The sequence below is a fragment of the Cololabis saira genome, chromosome 15 (assembly GCF_033807715.1).
Source record: "Cololabis saira isolate AMF1-May2022 chromosome 15, fColSai1.1, whole genome shotgun sequence".
Classification (NCBI taxonomy): domain Eukaryota; kingdom Metazoa; phylum Chordata; class Actinopteri; order Beloniformes; family Belonidae; genus Cololabis; species Cololabis saira.
In genome coordinates, this window is record NC_084601.1 from 13,766,204 (window position 1) to 13,784,847 (window position 18,644).

The following is an 18,644-nucleotide window of genomic DNA, read 5'->3' on the forward strand; positions in this document are numbered from 1 at the left end:
AGTAGGAGGACCAGCCACGGAAGACCTTTGCACTTTCACTGCGGACATCCCAGCATTTCTTAAGGTAAGAAAAAAAAAAATTTCTTGAGAGAGTACATGTAATTATCATTATATGGGTTGTCTTCTTGCAGGGTCATGTTTTTGGACTGTTAGAGGAAGCTGGAGTACCCAGAGGGAACCCATGCAAGCACAGGGAGAACTTGCAAACTCCTCACAGAAAGACTCCCACCGCGCCAGGGAGTTAAACCAGGAACCTTCTTGCTGTGAGGCAACAGTGCTAACCACTAATCCACCGATACACCAAACATTCTGTATGAAAGTTAACTTCTCAAATGATCCTCTTACCTGCTGCAGATGTGGACCTGTGACCCTTGAGGGACGTCATCATGAACGAGAATCTCAGGGATTGTTGCAAAAACAAGGAAATGATTTTTGTGTGTGTTTCTATTTCTCTAGAAATATTATGGGACGGTCTAACTGATTATCAAAGGGCTGTGTGTGAAGCAAAATCTCAGTACCTCTCTAATATTGTTTCTTGCAGCAATCATTGTCCCAAGGTGTTATTTAATACAATTAACGCGGTTGTTAACCTGTCACCAGTGAAAATGTTGTCATGTTGTTATATAAGGACTTGTTTGTTGCCCCAGATCATTCTGCTGTGCTTGACCAGTTCGAACTGGTTTCCCTCTCTTCTCTTTGTGTGGTAGTGAAATCTCTTAAACCCACAAATTGCCCATTGGATTTGTCCCTGCCAAACTGCTGAAAATGTTTTTTTAATACTGTGGGGTCCAGTCTGCTGGTTTTTATTAACTCCTGCCTTAGATTAGGTACTGTCCCAGCTGCCTTTCAACATGCTGTGGTCAAGCTGCTTCTTAAAAAGCCTAATCTTGACCCTGCAGTGTTATCAGATTTTAGACATGTTTCCAATCTGCCCTTTCTTTCTAAGGTTTTAGAAAAAGTTGTTTTTATACAATTACAGTCCTTTCTTGAGGATAACTCTGTTTTTGAGAAGTTCCAATCTGGGTTTAGGTCTCGGCACAGAGTCTGCAGTGTTAAAGGTGCACAACGACATCACTCTGTCTGTGGATGTCAAGCGTCCTGTTGTTTTAGTCCTGCTTGATATGACAGCAGCCTTTGACACAGTGGACCACGCAGTCCTCCTGTCTTGTCTAAGCGATTATGTTGGTATCCACAGCCCTGCATTGAAATGATTTACGTCTTACTTATCTTATCTTACTTATATAGCTTTACAAATTATTTTTTTAGGTGCTTGCAGAATTCTTTTAAAACCCTGATGAAGATTTTCAATCCTTGTCTGGAATGAACTCCCAGATAAGACTCAGATATTTCCTCACATTTATAGCACAATAAAATTATAATGACGCAGAAAAAAAAACAACTATTGACCTTTGCTGAAAGTCAATATCAGCTGCCAGTAATGAAGAGTGATGTTTATGTCCTTGTTTTTATTTTGGAAGATCTAGTTAAAGATTGGGATTTTTAAAGCAAACTTGGAATAAGGAGCATCCACACAGACAATCACATGAACACACACACTGTTTCTTCTTGGCATCATTTTGTAATAAAAAGATCAAAATCCCTTTAAAAGTATTTTCAATAAAATATTGTAATTTAAATAAAAAGAACGGATGGTTTTGGATAATATTAAAGGACAGTTTTTATGTTCCATTTGCAATTTATTTATATGTATTTTTATATTGTATTTATATGTATCATTTTTACTGAAGTTACCAAACATGGTTATATGCCTGGCAAATGCAATTCACCTTTGAATTAATTATAAGAAGATATTCTTTCTATCAATTGTTATTGATTTTCTAATTCTGGTTGACTTTTTTTAACAGTTTTAAACTATGTACAAGTAAAAACTTCAGTGAAACACATGGCTCAAGTTTAAATGTGTTATGTGAATAGTACGTCTTATGTTTCCTCATTCTTCAAAATAATGAAGTCACAGTTTTTTTTAAAGAGTTTTTTTCTTTATCATTTGGCAGCAGATCCAAGTGGATTTGAGCAATGATATCTCATGTTGAGAGGTCACACCCCTACAAAAGGATATAAAAGTAAGCCTCGGAGGACTCTTGGAAACATTCTCCAGAGGAGATAAACTTCAGCCTCTCGACACTTCTGATTGCTTAAAACCTGTTATAAACAAGGTATGAAAATGTTGTTGTTCTTCTTGTTGTGCCTGTTTCTGGGTGCTGTGTCTCCATCGAAGGAGCAGGAGGTGAAGCTGCAGGAGGTGAAGGAGCAGGAGGGGAAGCTGCAGGAGGTGAAGGAGCAGGAGGTGAAGGAGCAGGAGGTGAAGGAGCAGGAGGTGAAGGAGCAGGAGGTGAAGCTGCAGGAGGTGAAGGAGCAGGAGGTGAAGCTGCAGGAGGTGAAGGAGCAGGAGGTGAAGGAGCAGGAGGTGAAGGAGCAGGAGGTGAAGCTGCAGGAGGTGAAGCTGCAGGAGGTGAAGCTGCCACGAGGCGGTTGTCCCATGTTCTGGTACAGCTTCAACGGCCGCTGCTACAAGTACGTCGCCACACTGATGACCTGGGGTGATGCAGAGCTCAACTGTTTGTCACAAGGAGCCAACCTGGTGTCCATCCACAGTCGGGGGGAAGATAATTTTGTCAAAATGCTGATCAGAAACTTTGATCATACTGAGGGATATACCTGGACTGGACTCAGTGACATTCAGAAGGAAGGACATTGGTTTTGGTCTGATGGCTCAAATGTCAGCTTTACAGATTGGGATAATTATATGCCAGACAATGGAGGAGGTGGTGAACACTGTGGACACACCAACTATATAACAAATAAGAAGTGGAATGACATAGCATGTTCAAACAGGTTCTCATCTGTTTGTAAAACTCGTCCAGTTTGTCCATGAAACAAAACGTTATTGTGATCCTTTTCATCAGAATCAGGTGTGTTGATCAATTACTTGTGATTGAAAATATGTGCTGATCCACTTAACATGTGATATAGTCATTTATGTTTATGTACTTAAGTCTATTGATAATCGGTCTTCAGACTTAAAGAATATTGTAAAAGGAATTAGGGAAAGGTGACGTTATTAAACGATTCAGTTTGTGTCACACCACAGCCAAGCATGCATACTAATATCTATATACATCATGTGTAACAAAGGTTGATTTGACACATTAATACTTCCCCAAAATTATTGTTGTTTAACTTTATGTATATCAAACTGTTTCTGAACTTTAGTTTTTGAGTGTGTCTACTTGGACATTGTCTTTTTTGGGGAGGAAACACCCCCATAAAACGCTCTGTCCCGCTTTAACTTTCACTCTTTTTTTCTGTGATGTCTTTGGGGAAAGAAATAAAATTGCATAATTGAACAGCTTGAGTCCAGTCATATATCCTACACAATGCAGAAGCTCACCACTACCGGTTACACATGCACATATCTTTATACCTCACACATACCCTCACATACACAAACACCAAGACATGATATTCCTGCTTTCAAGTAGATTAGTTGTTTACACATAGGTCTGATCATTAGATTGTGAGCAGATTCCAGGAACCGCCCCTGGGTGAAGCAGCTTTGATGTTTTATAGATCACACATTGATGTCCTAACTTTTATCATACAATAAAAGTAAATGGCACAGAAAAACAGGTGAAGGTCTCCTGGAAGTCCCCAGGTTTGACCACCAGTAATGAAGAGTTACAGCCTGTACAAGATATTTACTCTTCATTTTCCGTTATACTAGACGATATTAGCAACCTATTTTCACACCATTTTCTATAACTGGTCTCGAAAAAGTTTTCCATAGTTTTCTCTCTTCATAGTCTGTGGGAGGAGATAGTTTTATTAAAGAAAATTCAATCATATACATTAAATATTTAACAGCTCAACATCAGACTCGGATGTCACATTTGTTGACATGTTTTGACTTTATTGAGCTCTGGCCTGCAAACATACAGAGGAGAAAAAGAGGCGGAAGACCAGCAGAACAAACTACAAGACCAATGGAGAACAATTATGCATATGAGAGACTACTAATAAATAACTGTGAAACTGAAGCAATTAGTTATAGATATGAATGTGAATTGTTAAGTCAGATCTTTACAACATCAGAATTGTACCACAATTTGACCATGTGGCTGGTAGTGTGGATGAAGACTGTGGTTGTGATTCAAAATAAACACAGCCAAATATCTTAGTTACCAAAGTACAAATGTGATAAGGATATTTCAAAGAATTAGTCAAGTTATTTATAAAGCACATTTCACATTATGAGCATGGACTCAATGTGTTCAAAATACATAAACAAACAAACAAACAAACAAACAAACAAACAAAATTACAAGTTTACAATAACAGAAATAGATAACAAGTATTACAAGAGAAAAAACAATAATTACAACCATAATTCCATTTTAACAAAAGTGCGATCACCCAGCCAACCATGAGTTTACTGAAACGCCTGTGTGTAATGGTGATAAAATGTCTATCTAAAATCTATTACTTCTGATTGGCAAAGGCCCTTGGATTCATGATGTTGTAGCAGGAAAAGAAAAACGAACTAATATCATAATCCCTTTGTAAATAATGTTTAACCGTTGTTTTGTTGATCGTTTGTTAAGGAATGTCTAACCGTTATTTTGCTCACGTTGTTTTGGGTTCTAATACAGATACTGAACTGGATGCTGATTAACGAGCATCGTGTCTGTGTGTCTGTTTCACACCCCCTTTTTTAGGTAAGAAATTGATATTATTTAGCACTGTATACTTTTTTATTTGTAAGAATATAGGCAACAGTTAAGTATAGTTTGATGACTTTGAGAGTGAGTTTTGGTTTTGAGAGTGATATTTTATTTGCCTGCGGACTTTTACTGGCTGTGCGCGCCTGTGTGTGTGTGTGTGTGTGTGTGTGTGTGTGTGTGTGTGTGTGTGTGTGTGTGTGGTGTGTTAGAAGAGATTTGCCGTTAGACAATGTTTGATGTTTAAGAAATATATGTTAGAGAAAAAGCAATACAGAACTGGACGCTGATTAACGAGCATCGTGTCTGTGTGTCTGTTTCACACCCCCTTTATAGGGGTATAACATGTGCAAAAAGGTACGTTTTTAGTCTGCTTTTGAAAGTGAGCACTGTTGGAGCAGACCTTAGTTCCTGTGGCAAGGAATTCCAGAGAGTGTAGTGACTGAAAGCACCATGAGCAGATCTAGTGAAGATTGTAGGAATGATTAGAAGACTCTTATTGGATGATCTAAGGGATCTGTCCGGTATGTATTCAGTCAGCAATTAGTATTTTCTATACCATTTTTGAAGGCTACATCAGACTACATCAAAAATCATGGTTACTGGCTAAGTTAAAATATTGTTATTTTATAACCTTTGTCATATTTTGTCACACTTTGTCACACTGTCACACACACACACACACACACACACACACACACACACACACACACACACACACACACACACACACACACACACACACATATATATATATATATATATATATATAGTAATGTTCCCGGAAACATCAGCAGAGGAAAAAGGTCAGGTATTTCCAAGATCCAGGTTTATTAGACAGCTTCAGCCAGACACAAGTCAAAAAGCACTCATCCTCAAGACCCCAACGGTCCGAACTGACCCGTTCACCCAAAAACTACCGGTTCAACCCATGTCTCTTAGCAACATAACGGCTCCCGGACGTCCCGCCTTTAGTCACTCTTAAAGGGGCCGTGTAGCGGGTCACTAAACTACCCCCCCCCTTACAAAAGTCCTCGACCCCGAGGGACTGGGCCCACAGGCAGGAACGAACACACCCCCAGACCAACATCAACCAAAGAAAACAACACATATTTTTTTATTTTTTTAACAACACTTCCAAAAATATCTTTTTTTTTTTTTTTTTTTTAAAGTCCAAGTCACACCAGCGCCCCAGAGGACACCACATAGTCATTCAGACGGGCCGTCTCTTCGGCCGAGACCTCACGGGGGTCGAAGCCAGGGGAACAGGGGCAGGGGAGGGGGATGAGTCAGAGCGAGAATGGGGCAGGGGCAACGAGGGAGGAGAACAAGAAGGGTGTTGGGCAGCTGGGGAAGGGGGAGAGGCCACCGGTGCATTCTGGTCAGGGGACGGAGGGTCCCCCCTGTACGGGGCCAGTCTGTCTCTGTGGAGGGCCACCCTCCGCCCCCGGGGAGGCATCTGCACCCAGTAAACAACCTCTCCCAGCCTCCCCAGTACCTTGCAGGGACCAGTCCATTTGCTGTCCAGCTTCGGGCTCCGTCCCTTCTTGCGTACCGGGTTGTAGACCCAGACCAGCTCGTCTGGCACAAAGTCCCGGCCCCGAGACTTCACGTCGTAGCAGCGTTTCTGTTTCACTGCAGCTTCCCGCAGCTGCTCCCGGGCGAAGCTGTGTGCTGAGTCCAGGCGGTCCTGCAGTTTCCTGGCATACTCCGGCCCGGCAGGAACAGCCGGAGCCTCTGGTGGGCGACCAAAGACCAGCTCAGCCGGGGTGCGGAGCTCTCGCCCCAGCATGAGGAGAGTCGGTGTGCACTCCGTGGACTCCTGCACTGCAGAGCGGCACGCCATAAGCACCAAGGGCAGGTGTTCATCCCAGTCCCGCTGGTGACGGGAGGTGACGATTGCAAGCTGATCTCCCAAGTTCCGGTGGAATCTCTCCACCAACCCGTCGCTCTGAGGGTGTAATGGGGTAGTGCGGGTCTTGTGTATGCCCAGGCGCTCGCACATGGCAGCGAACACCCGAGACTCAAAGTTTGTCCCTCGATTGCTGTGAATGGATTCCATGACACCAAACCAGCAAATCATGCCCTCCACCAGAGCGTTGGCGATCGTTTCAGCTTCTTGGTCTGGGATGGCGTACGCCTCCGGCCACTTCGTAAAGTAGTCTATGGCAGAAAGTACATAGCGGTTGCCGCCATCAGAGCGTGGGTAAGGCCCCCGTAATGTCTATCCCCACCCTCTCCATGGGGCACCACACAGGGAACTGTTGAATCGGTGCTTGCGAGCGCCCGGTGGGGCCCTTGCGGGCAACACAGAGGTCACAGCGAAGACAGAAGTCAGCAACGTCTCTCTTCTGCCGCCCCCAGTAGAAGTTTTGTCGAAGACGGCAAAGTGTTTTGGTTACCCCAAAGTGTCCAGACCCACCCGCTCCGTGCATGGCCTTCAGCACCTCCTCCTGGAAGCCTTGAGGGACCACCACCTGCCACCGCTCCTCCCCGGTGGCTGCTGTCTTGAACGCCCGCTGTAGCACTCCTCCGGACAACCGCAGTGAGTCAAACATAGACCACAGACCCTTGGTTGCCTTGGAAAAGGGCGCCACCTCCGCCCATGGTGGACGTTGTTGGGTCTCCACCCACCGCAAGACGTGCTGCAGGTCTGGGTCTCTCTCCTGTTCAGCTCTCCATTTGGCACCTGTCACTGTCTGCAGCTCCCTGCAGACGACTCCCTCGACTCTTCTGATGGCTGCACACTCGTCCCCCTCCATCCGCCGTTCCAGCTCTCGCGTTTCTCTCCTCTCGCAGTGGCCACAACCATCTGCTGCACACGGTCGGTGTGAGAGGGCATCCGCATTGGAGTGGCGAACACCTGGCCGGTGCTCTATCTTGAAGACGTATTCCTGCAGTTCTTCCAGCCACCTGGCGACCTGCCCCCCCGGGTCCCTGAAAGTCATTAACCACTGGAGGGCCGAGTGGTCAGTCCTCACAATGAAGGGGACACCGCACAGGTAGTATTTGAAGTGCCTGGCAGAGAGCACTACTGCCAGGAGCTCCCGGTGGGTGATGCAATAGTTCTGCTCAGCTTTGTTGAGCTTTTGGCTAAAGTACGCCACAACTTTCTCCCCCTCTGGCCACTGCTGTGAGAGAACCCCCCCCCCCCCTCCCCACACACACACACACACCCCCACGCTGCTAGCGTCAGTGTCCAGTATGAAGGGCAGTGTGGGGTCAGGCGGGGCAAGCACTGGAGCCTCACATAGGGCCCGCTTCAGACTGAGGAACGCCTCCTCGCACGGCTCAGACCAGATGAAGTCTCTGTCCTTTTCCAGCAGCCTGTATAAGGGCGATGCAATGGTGGCAAAACCCTGCACGTGACTCCTTTAGTACGAGGCCAGTCCGATGAAACTCTTCAGCTGACTCTGGTCGCGGGGGGTGGACCATTCCTCTACGGCCCGCACCTTGTCATCCATGGTGCCGATACCCTCTGCGCCCACTTCGTGCCCCAAGAACGACACCTCCCTGCGCATGAAGTGGCATTTCTCAGGGTGTAACGTCAGCCCCGCAGCTCTGAGCCTCTCCAGAACCCGCCTCAAGGACCCCAGGGCCACCTCAAAGGAGCGGCCATGAACTAAAAAGTCATCGAGAAACACCAGGCACTCCTGGCGGGGGACACCAGCCAGCACCTTGTCCATGAGACGGGCGAAGGTGGCGGAAGCATTACAAAGCCCAAAGCTGAGGACCTTGAACTGCCATAGCCCCCGTCCGGTGCAGAAAGCAGACTTGTGGCGAGATTCGACAGCGGGGGGAACCTGGTAGTAGCCGCTCTTGAGGTCCAGGGTGCTGAACCACGAGGACCCAGACACCAGGTCCAAGGACTCGTTGATGCGAGGAAGCGGGTACGAGTCCTTCGTGGTCACGTCGTTCAACCGCCTATAATCCACACAGAACCGCCAGTCTCCATTCTTCTTCGCGACCATGACCACAGGCGATGCCCACGGGCTGTCCGATGGCTCAATAATGTCCGCCTGCAACAGATCATCCAAGGCCTTGTCACACGCCTGCTGACGGGCGAGAGGGAGGTGGCGCGGGCGGCACTTGATGGGCTGCGCCAAACCACTGTCTATCATGTTGTTGGACCACATCCAGTGATCATGTGGACTGTTATAAATGTATATGAACAATTTCAGGATTATGAAGACCAGTAAAGCCAGACTTTGGCCCTTCTTCCTGAAGCCAGAGTTTTATGACCCCTGCTGCTAACCTCCTGGTCAGTTTATGACCCCCACGGCCTGGCTCGAGATGGTCAGTTTATGACCCCCGCTGCATGGCTTCAGATCAAAGTAAAACCAGCGAAAGCCCCGGAGCCAGGACTAAGGTTTACGACACCTGAGGAGGTCAGACACAGTGGAACCCCATAAAACCAGCAGGGTTTCTGCCAGTCCAAAGATCAGAGAACAGACTCCCTGAGGTCTATGACACCTGGGGGGGTCGGACACAGTGGAGCCCAGGAAACCAGGGTCCTGCGAGTCCTGAGGGGGGGGGGGGGGGGGGGGCTGTAAAACCGCCCCCAAGCCCAAAAGCGGCGAGCACCCAATCACTGGCCAGGGGCTGGTGACGTCACCGCAGCCCGCGGAGCTCAAACAAACAATTTTGGTCACAATTGATTGTTTTGACAGAGTCAGTGCTCGGATCTCACCCTTCAATTGTTATTCTGTAAGTGATAGTAAGATTTACTGTTCTGCAGAATAATCCTAAACTCTTGAGACTAATATTCTGCTGTAAAAGTTATCATTTCCCTGGATTAAGGCCCCGGGGTGGTGCCCCATACGAGAATTATTATCATTTTGATAATTCAATTTGATAAAAAGTCGACTTTATTAATTATTAATAATTATTAATAAAATTATTAATAGCCTTCGATCACTGATCAGCTAAAGCTAACCTGTTGCACAACAACGTGCTCCGCCATATCGGTCCTCCCCACCTCACTCTCACTCGCCGCAAAACAGCCCCGGAACTCCCAAAGCAGCTGTCTCAGCAGCACGGTAGTTTAGTGGTTAGCACTGTTGCCTCACAGCAAGAAGGTCCCCGGTTCGACTCCCAGGCCCAGCAGGGTCTTTCTGTGTGGAGTTTGCATGTTCTCCCCGTGCTTGCGTGGGTTTCCTCCAGGTACTCCGGTTTCCTCCCACAGTCCAAAAACATGCAGGCTAGGTTAGTTGGTGATTCTAAATTGCTCGTAGGTGAGTGTGAGTGTGTCTGGTTATTTGTCTGTATATGTGGCCCTGCGATGGAATGGCGACCTATCCAGGGTGAAAATAGCTGGGATAGGCTCCAGCGTGACCCTGCAACGGATAAATAGATGATGGATGGAAGAATGGAAGAGGAATAGAAAACTGTCTATGTCAAAACAACAGTCTGACAATTCAATGAATGCTAACATGAGTTCTAGAATTCAATTATTATACATACTGTATGTGTAGATGTTGATGCAATGCGATATTTACACATTTTGATCACATGCCATTCATAAAGGTTCTCCCGGTATGGCCACCCGAGTCTCGCTCTGTGTCCCAATCTTGGCCACCCCAGTAAAAATGTTCTGGATACACAGCCTCGTTAATATCTTCTGCTTCTAGGTCAACATTGGACCCATCACTTGCCTTCTTTCTTTTTTTTTTAATTGCGTGGCTGTCTGCTTCCTTTTCATTTTTGTAAGTTAGTTACACTGCAGAGTGTGCTAAAAACAAGATTGATAGCGACCACTGTCGTCAGGGACGCTGGGACATCACATTTCAACATATGAGGGGGGTATACAAGTGTTGGGAAAGATAATACCTAGTGAAATCCATCATGTTGTTCTGATATGCATTTGTAGTTATTTTATATGTATTAAGTAATAGAATAAATCAATACAAATAGACACAGAGTAATTCCATAAATGTATTTAAAAAAAAAACATTTACATTTTCCCCTGAAGCCGAGGTGTGGCGGCTGCCGTACCCAATTGACGCCCCTGATCTAAATGACAATAAAATTTAATTCAATACCATTCCACCACTGTTTTCATCTGTAATATTATAAGACAGTGTGCTTAAATGTTGAATGAATACTGCATTCAAACTTACACATTGACTAAGGCAGCATCTTTCGCCAATTGTCTCTCCTTTGCTGCTGTAGCTGTGTTTTTTTATTCTGAAATATGCTCTCATACTCGCCATATGCATGTATTAACATTTCTAACTCCAGTGGCATAAAGTATGTGGATCTTCAGATGCAAGCTATTGTTTCCTCAAAGGAATTTTGTAAATTGAAATGTTAAATAAATTTTAAAAAAACAAAAAGAAAAAGTATGTGGACTTTTGTTGTCACCGGTTGCCATGGTGGATCGTTGTATCAGGGCTCCATTAATGCTGGCTTATTATAGTTGTGGTGCACGCGCTTAACTCCAGGTGAAACTACTTAGAGTTGAGTAAATTAACTCTAAACCGCTGTTCTGGAACCGAAAACTCAGAGTTTCCAATCTCAGAGTAGATCAAGCTGGGCATACACTGTGCGATATTTTAAATCTTATGAGACTGCCCCATCTCACACTGCACGACTAGATCGTGGAGTTCAAAAGTTCAGAGCCCACGATTTATGTTCTCACATTGTACGAGCCGATGCTCGGATGCGACCCGTCTGCTCACACTATACGATCATAATCCTCCCGTCGGACCTCTGTGTACTGGAACTCGAGGCTGGTTTTGGGGCAGGGGTAGGCTGTTCCAACCCAAACGTGCGTCCTGCCCACCCGATCAAAGGTTATGGGATCCTTTATTTTTTTATAATTATATATATACTGTATATTAAAAAAATCCCAAAATATCTGTACCGTTTCTGATTGGGTGGGCACTGCGCATCATTTTTAGACACAATAAAGAACGCATACCGCAAAAGTTGTGTCTCGGCGGAGGAACCCGACGTCCCAGCAAAATGAGAAGAGAAAAAAGAGGTTTTCCCAACAACAGACAGCGCACACACTAAAGGCTGATTTATGGTTCCGCGTTACACCAACGCAGAACCTACGGCATAGGGTACGCCGAAAGGCTGATTTATGGTTCCGCGTTACACCAACGCAGAGCCTACGGCGCAGGGTACGCCGTAAGGCTGATTTATGGTTCCGCATTACACCAACGCAGAGCCTACGGTGCAGGGTACGCCGTAAGGCTGATTTATGGTTCCGCATTACACCAACGCAGAGCCTACGGCGCAGGGTACGCGGCGACCCGCACCATATGTGGAAATGCGGTCTTTTTTTGCTATTAAAACATGATTTGTAATGTGAATTTGCAACACTTAAACCACAAATAATAGTTTTTGACATGACATCAGAGATTGCGCCTGCTCTCTGCGAAAGGATGAGGCAAATCAGGTCGTAGCACTGCTTCAACTGTGCGATTCCTTCACGAGGAGCGACCAGGATTTCAAACACGTTTGATTTTCTTGCGACCTCATGATTTGTGATCGGGAGCTCGTCGTGAGGTGTTAATCTCTCGTCGTTACCCCACGTACACTGCACGAGGCAGGAGCAACGATTGGGTCAAAATCGGGCCCGGTGCACAGTGTATGCCCGGTTTAAGAGTTCAGGATGAGACTCAGAGTTTGTTGAACCTGCTTTGTGAAACGGACCCGTTCTTAACTCCCTTCATTGGCTTCCCGTCCTTTATACAATTGATTTAAAACTTTAGATCTTCCTTTTTAACGCTCTCACGCACCTTTGTATTTATCTAAAATTTTAAATGTCTGTAATCCTGGTAGAGCGCTGAGGTCAACTGATCAACTTTTGCTGGAAGTCCTGAGGTCAAAGTATGAACATTGAGCCTTTTCCGTTGCCGCCCCAGGCTCTGGAAGAAGCTCCCTGCTTTTTTTTTTTTTTATTTATTAACATACAGTGCAAACAACGACAAAAGACAACATCAGTATGTGTGTGTGTGTGTGTGTGTGTGTGTGTGTGTGTGTGTGTGTGTGTGTGTGTGTGTGTGTGTGTGTGTGTGCGTGCCGTGTTTGAGTGTAAATAAGATGAAAATAGATACATAAATTGAAAATATTAATTCGAGAGTAAACAAATAAATAATTATCTTATAGAGTGGTGTAGCATGATATATAAATATAGCATAATAAATATAGTAATATCCTAATATACCATAATTTTTATAAAATAGTATAACATATAACCAAATGATATCACCATACTATTATATATAACAATATAATACTATAGTTTAACATCCCATGAGATTTCATAACTTAATATAATAATATTATCTATTATTTGCTGTAAAACACTTTGGAACACTGAAACTCTGTTGTAAAGTACTATATAAAAAAAGTGCCTTACATTACATTGCATTCCTGCAGAGTTTCATCAAAGACTTCATGAAGAACTTTGACCCTTTCCTCTGGAATGCACTCACTGATCTCCTCACTTTTATGATATATTAGGAACAGCAAGCGATAATGTTTCCTGAAAGTCCTTATTTAAACAGCCAGTTGGGAAGAAATTGTATTTCTTTGTTTTTGTTGTATTTTTGAAGCTCAAGTTGAAGTTAACACTCCAGCTGAACGGATCTCCTCTGTCAACAGGCTAATAAAATAAATTCTGTATCAAAGTTCATTATAAAATATAGCTGACTTAGCATGAGGTAGACCAGAGGGAGGAGTAGCAGCAAACCCTTATGCTTATCTGAACGGTGACCTTAAAGAGCATATTGCAGGTTAGGGTTTTTTCAAAAATTATACCTGACCTTATGTGAAAATGACTATGTGAGAAGTGAATGTAGGATTTAATATGTTTTACAAGACATAAGGGCACGTATTCAGAGGAAAAAGTGGCTGATTTTAGCAAAGCTCCTATAAACGCTTTTTATTTCGAACACCGCGTCATATGACGCAGCAGGAGGGAGACGTCTCCACAGTTCTGCCCCATCTGACTGCGCAGACCCCGTACACACGTAGCCGGGTATCTGCTAAACCGAAGATATTTTCCTACGTTTGGACCTGTCATCCACATGAAAACGCAAATAAATGAATGTTTAAAAAGACTCCGGGCAAAGTGAAGATTTTTGAAAACTCCGTTTATGTAGATGCGTGTAGACAGAGACAGAGAGTTTTGCGTTTTCGAACGTCACATTATGCTCCAAAACAACAACAAATCTGCTCTGAGTCTGACGTCTAACGTGCGACCTTTGTTCACTACAGAAGTACAGATGATCCACCATCTGTTCTCCAAGCTGTTTATTACTGTAAATAAATGGTCTCTGCTCTTGACCACTGTTTACTGCGTTACACCGACGCAGAGCCTACGCCGTAGGGTACGCGGCGACGCGCAGCCCTACGGGCTACCGTAGGGCTGCGTCGATTTAACCCGGCAGCTCCGTGGTGGGACACGTGGGGAAGAACAGATGATCTACAGGTTTGGAATGCTTATGAATGTGGTCGAAAACGCATATCTTCGGTTATGTGTGGAAGGTTTTTTTTTTTAACAAAGATGTAATGTGGATACAAATTATTTTATAAACGAAGGGGGGGAAATATTCGGTTTTAAAAATACCCGGCTATTTCGGATGCATTTAATCAGAAAAAAGAGAAGATAATAAGCTTGTTTTCTGTTTAGAAAGTACAAACGTAGACAGATTACAAGTATTCACCCATCTTTAAGGAGTTACTTTCGGAGTTTCTTTCAGGAGCGCACGGGCAGGTGCTGCAGTGAATAAAGGCTGATTTATGGTTCCGCGTAAAATCCCACGGCGTAGCCTACGGCGTGGGTTACACGGCGCACGCAGCGTTCGGTGCGGCGCACGCAGCATTCGGTGCGTAACCTACGCCGTAGGGTCTGCGTTGGTGTAACGCGGACCCATAAATCAGCCTTTTAAAAAGCGAGTTTCAGCTGTCAATCAAAAGAACGTGGGGGCCCTAACGGGTTTCGTAATTATAAGGCTGTGGCCCGTCATATTGGTGTGAATACACATTCACAACCTCTTCAGTGTCACAACTAACATTAAGATCCATTATTTTTCCTATTGTTGAAATTCACCGCACTCCCTCCCGCTACGTCACTTCCGGTTCAGCTTTTTCAAATGCGGAAGTAAATACTCTCACAAAAACAACTCCGGAGGTCACTGTAGAATATATTTATGCGTATTTCAATGAAAATTCAGTTCCTACATTATTTTCCTACACATTGATTCACAGGGGTCTCCAACCTGCAATATGCTCTTTAAGCGTCATGAAAAGCACCTATAAATAAAATGTCCTTAGCAAACTAGAATTCTTTAAATATAAACCAAAAACACTGCACAAAGCAGGACAGACAAACAAAACTACCAGAAGTCTAAAGGAAAAATGATGCCCTGACAAATATGTAACTGAAGAACAGTTAAAAGTTTAGCATGAGAGAAACTGAGACTAAACTAGACAAGCACAGAAGATGAATCAAACAAAACATGAAAAGAGGCCATAAAGGAATAATAATAATGTGCAATAATAATAATAATAATAATAATAATAATAATAATAATAATAATAATAATAATAATAATAATAATAATAATAATAACTATTATTACTATAGTTAAATAAGTTGTTTTGTAATACGTCATTTTGTAATAAAAAGACCAAAATCGCTTTAAAAGGAGGTCAATAAAATACTGTAATTTAAATAAAAAGAACTCTGGAAGGTTTTGGAGAATATTAAAGGACAGTTTTTATGTTCCATTTGGAATTTATTTAAATTTATTTTTATATTGTATTTATATATATCATTTATACTGAAGTTACCAGTTAGCAACATGGTTATATGCCTGGCAAATGCAATTCACCTTTGAATTAATTATAAGAAGATATTCTTTCTATCAATTGTTATTGATTTTCTAATCCTGGTTGACTTTTTGAACGTTTTAAACTATGTACAATTAAAAACTTTAGTGAGACACATGGCTCAAGTTTAAATTTGTTATGTGAATAGTATGTCTTATGTTTCCCCTTCTTCAAAATAATGAAATCACAGTTTTTTTTAAACAGTCTTTTTCTTTATCATTTGGCGGCAGATCCAAGTGGATTTGAGCAATGATATCTCATGTTGAGAGGTCACACCCTTACAAAGGATATAAAAGTAAGCCTCAGAGAACTCTTGGAAACATTCACCAGAGTAGATAAACTTCAGACCCTCGACACTTCTGAATGCTTAACACCTGTTATAAACAAGGTATGAAAATGTTGTTGTTCTTCTTGTTGTGCCTGTTTCCGGGTGCTGTGTCTCCATCGAAGGAGCAGGAGGTGGAGCTGCTGCGAGGCGGCTGTCCCATGTTCTGGTTCAGCTTCAACGGCCGCTGCTACAAGTACGTCGCCACACCAATGACCTGGGCTGATGCAGAGTTTCACTGTTTGGAACAGGGAGCCAACCTTGTGTCCATCCACAGTCTGGAGGAAAATAATTTTGTCAAAATGTTGATCGGAAACTTTGATCATGCTGAGAGATGGACCTGGATCGGACTCACTGACATTCAAAAGGAAGGACTGTGGTTTTGGTCTGATGGGTCAAAGGTCAGCTTTACAGATTGGGAAAATGGTCAGCCAGACAATGGACCAGGTGGTGAAAACTGCGGACAAATCAACTTTGGACCAAATAAGAAGTGGAATGACTACATATGTTCATACACATACTCATCTGTTTGTAAATCTCGTCCAGTTTATCCATGAAACAAAACGTTATTGTGATCCTTTTCATCAGAATCAGGTGTGTTGATCAATTACTTGTGATTGAAAATATGTGCTGATCCACATGTGACAGTCATTTATAATGTTTATGTACTTAAGTCTATTGATAATCGGTCTTCAGACTTAAAGGAGCTGTATGTAAGAGCAATAATAAAACGAATCATAAAATGACCCCGATATGTCAACAGACATTTAAAAATCATGTTCATTTCAAATACTTATGTCACTGACAACAGCACTCAAGCCAGGATATTCCAGTTTAAAAAGAGGAGTTGCAGCCCTCAACTGATGTTTATGTTGTCATTTTTTGTTTTGGCCTGAAGCTCCACCTTCCACCTATCTCCCAATCACCAAGTCAGTATTGTTTCTGAAGCTCCACCCTCCACCTATCTCCCAATCACCAAGTCAGTATTGTTTCTGAAGCTCCACCCTCCACCTATCTCCCAATCACCAAGTCAGTATTGTTTCTGAAGCTCCACCCTCCACCTATCTCCCAATCACCAAGTCAGTATTGTTTCGGCATCCGGGTTGCCAGCTCGGCTCTAATTATGGCAGCCATGGCAGCCTACGTTGCTGCTGCATTCTGCAGCCTACCTGGCAACCTCTGGTCGGGGGGAGGAGGGGGAGGGGACACGCCGCTCAACAATATTTTGAAAGTGACTGCAGTACCAGTTTTGTCCATTTCTTACAGACGGCTCCTTTAAAGAATATTGTAAAAGAATAAGGTGGAATTACGGAAAGGTGACTGTATAAAACGATTCAGTTTGTGTCACACCACAGCCGAGCACGCATACTAATATCTATATACATCATGCATTATACATACATATATATATATATATATATATATATATATATATATATATATATATATATATATATATATATATATATATATATATATATATATATATATATATATATATATATATATATATATATATATATATATATATGTATAGAATTCATGCATATTAAATCTATGCATAATTACAGTTGTAAACCACTAATGTTGTCATCTCCATGCATAGCATAACCCCCCTGTTTGACTTTTGACCAAGTTTGAACATGCCAGACAGGGAAATTGACTCTGGTTATTTCGCTCACTATACCCAGATTTAAATAGTAGCAAACTGTAAATAGACAATTATTAACATATATACAATTTTAAAAAAGGTGAAAGGTGCAGCAGTATTAGGTAGACATGGTTATTTAAAGGTGCATTGTTACAGGATATGATTGTGGTTATTATTATTATTGCACAGTGATTGATTACTTTGTGTCTGTATATATATATATACATATATATATATATATATATATATATATATATATATATATATATATATATATATATATATATATATACTTAGAAGAATAGTGCTGTAAAAAAAAGAACAGTGCTGTACTCTAAAACTGTATGTAGAGAATTCATGCATATTAAATCCAAGCGTAATTACAGTTGTAAACCACTCATGTTGTCATCTTTATAGCATAGCATTAATCCCCTGTTTGACTTTCTGTAAATAAACTTGCAGGAACTTGCAGGCAAACAATACAAAGGACAAGAGCTCTCCTCAAGACGCAATAATAATCGTCATTTACATGCATTGTTTCAGAAGGATGTTGTATTAATTCCATATGTGGTTTCTTATTGGAATGACTTTGTTAACAATCTTTAGTGGCAAAAGATTTGGTCTTTACCTGCGAAATACTTAATTACTAATAAAAGGAAAGAAGTATCTTTTAAAATAATTCACAGTCTACCCATGTAAAGTTTTTCTTCAACGTTTCAAAAAAGACATAGACACGCATATGGTGTCAAGAGGAATGTGCATTTTCTTTGTTTTCTGTTGTTTTTTTGTTTTTTGTTTCTCTTTGTCTTTTCTTTTCTCGTGTTCACAGCTTGGTTTTGTATTGCTGTAAACTGCCGTATTATGGACATGTGAAATGCTTGATCGAGTGATGTAAAATCAATAAAAAAAGTTTAATCATAAAAAAAAAAAGACATAGACACTGTGTGTTATTTCTGTGAAGGATCCCCTGAAGATGTTTTTCGTTCATTTTGGAGTTGCTCTTTCACCACAAAATTATGGAACAATATCTGTAATTTGATTTGTGTTTTTGTTGAACCACATTTCTCCCTTTGCTTTGTAT

At 42.5% G+C, this 18,644-nt stretch overlaps 2 protein-coding genes across 3 annotated transcripts; both read left to right on the top strand.

The window, feature by feature from the left end:
• The first annotated feature begins 2,120 nt into the window (after window positions 1–2,120).
• Window positions 2,121–3,368, top strand: LOC133461112 (lactose-binding lectin l-2-like). 2 transcript variants are annotated; one of them, XM_061741890.1, is made up of 2 exons: window positions 2,121–2,263; window positions 2,324–3,368. In XM_061741890.1, the coding sequence occupies exons 1-2, from the start codon at window positions 2,180–2,182 to the stop codon at window positions 2,894–2,896; spliced, it is 657 nt and encodes a 218-aa protein (XP_061597874.1). In that variant the 5' UTR covers window positions 2,121–2,179; the 3' UTR covers window positions 2,897–3,368. The 2 variants fall into 2 exon arrangements, with proteins under 2 accessions (XP_061597874.1, XP_061597875.1); XM_061741891.1 differs by having other exon boundaries at window positions 2,354–3,368.
• Window positions 3,369–15,923: 12,555 nt separating this feature from the next.
• Window positions 15,924–17,119, top strand: LOC133461114 (galactose-specific lectin nattectin-like). Its single transcript, XM_061741892.1, has one exon. The coding sequence runs from the start codon at window positions 15,951–15,953 to the stop codon at window positions 16,467–16,469; it is 519 nt and encodes a 172-aa protein (XP_061597876.1). The 5' UTR covers window positions 15,924–15,950; the 3' UTR covers window positions 16,470–17,119.
• The last annotated feature ends 1,525 nt before the right edge of the window (window positions 17,120–18,644 follow it).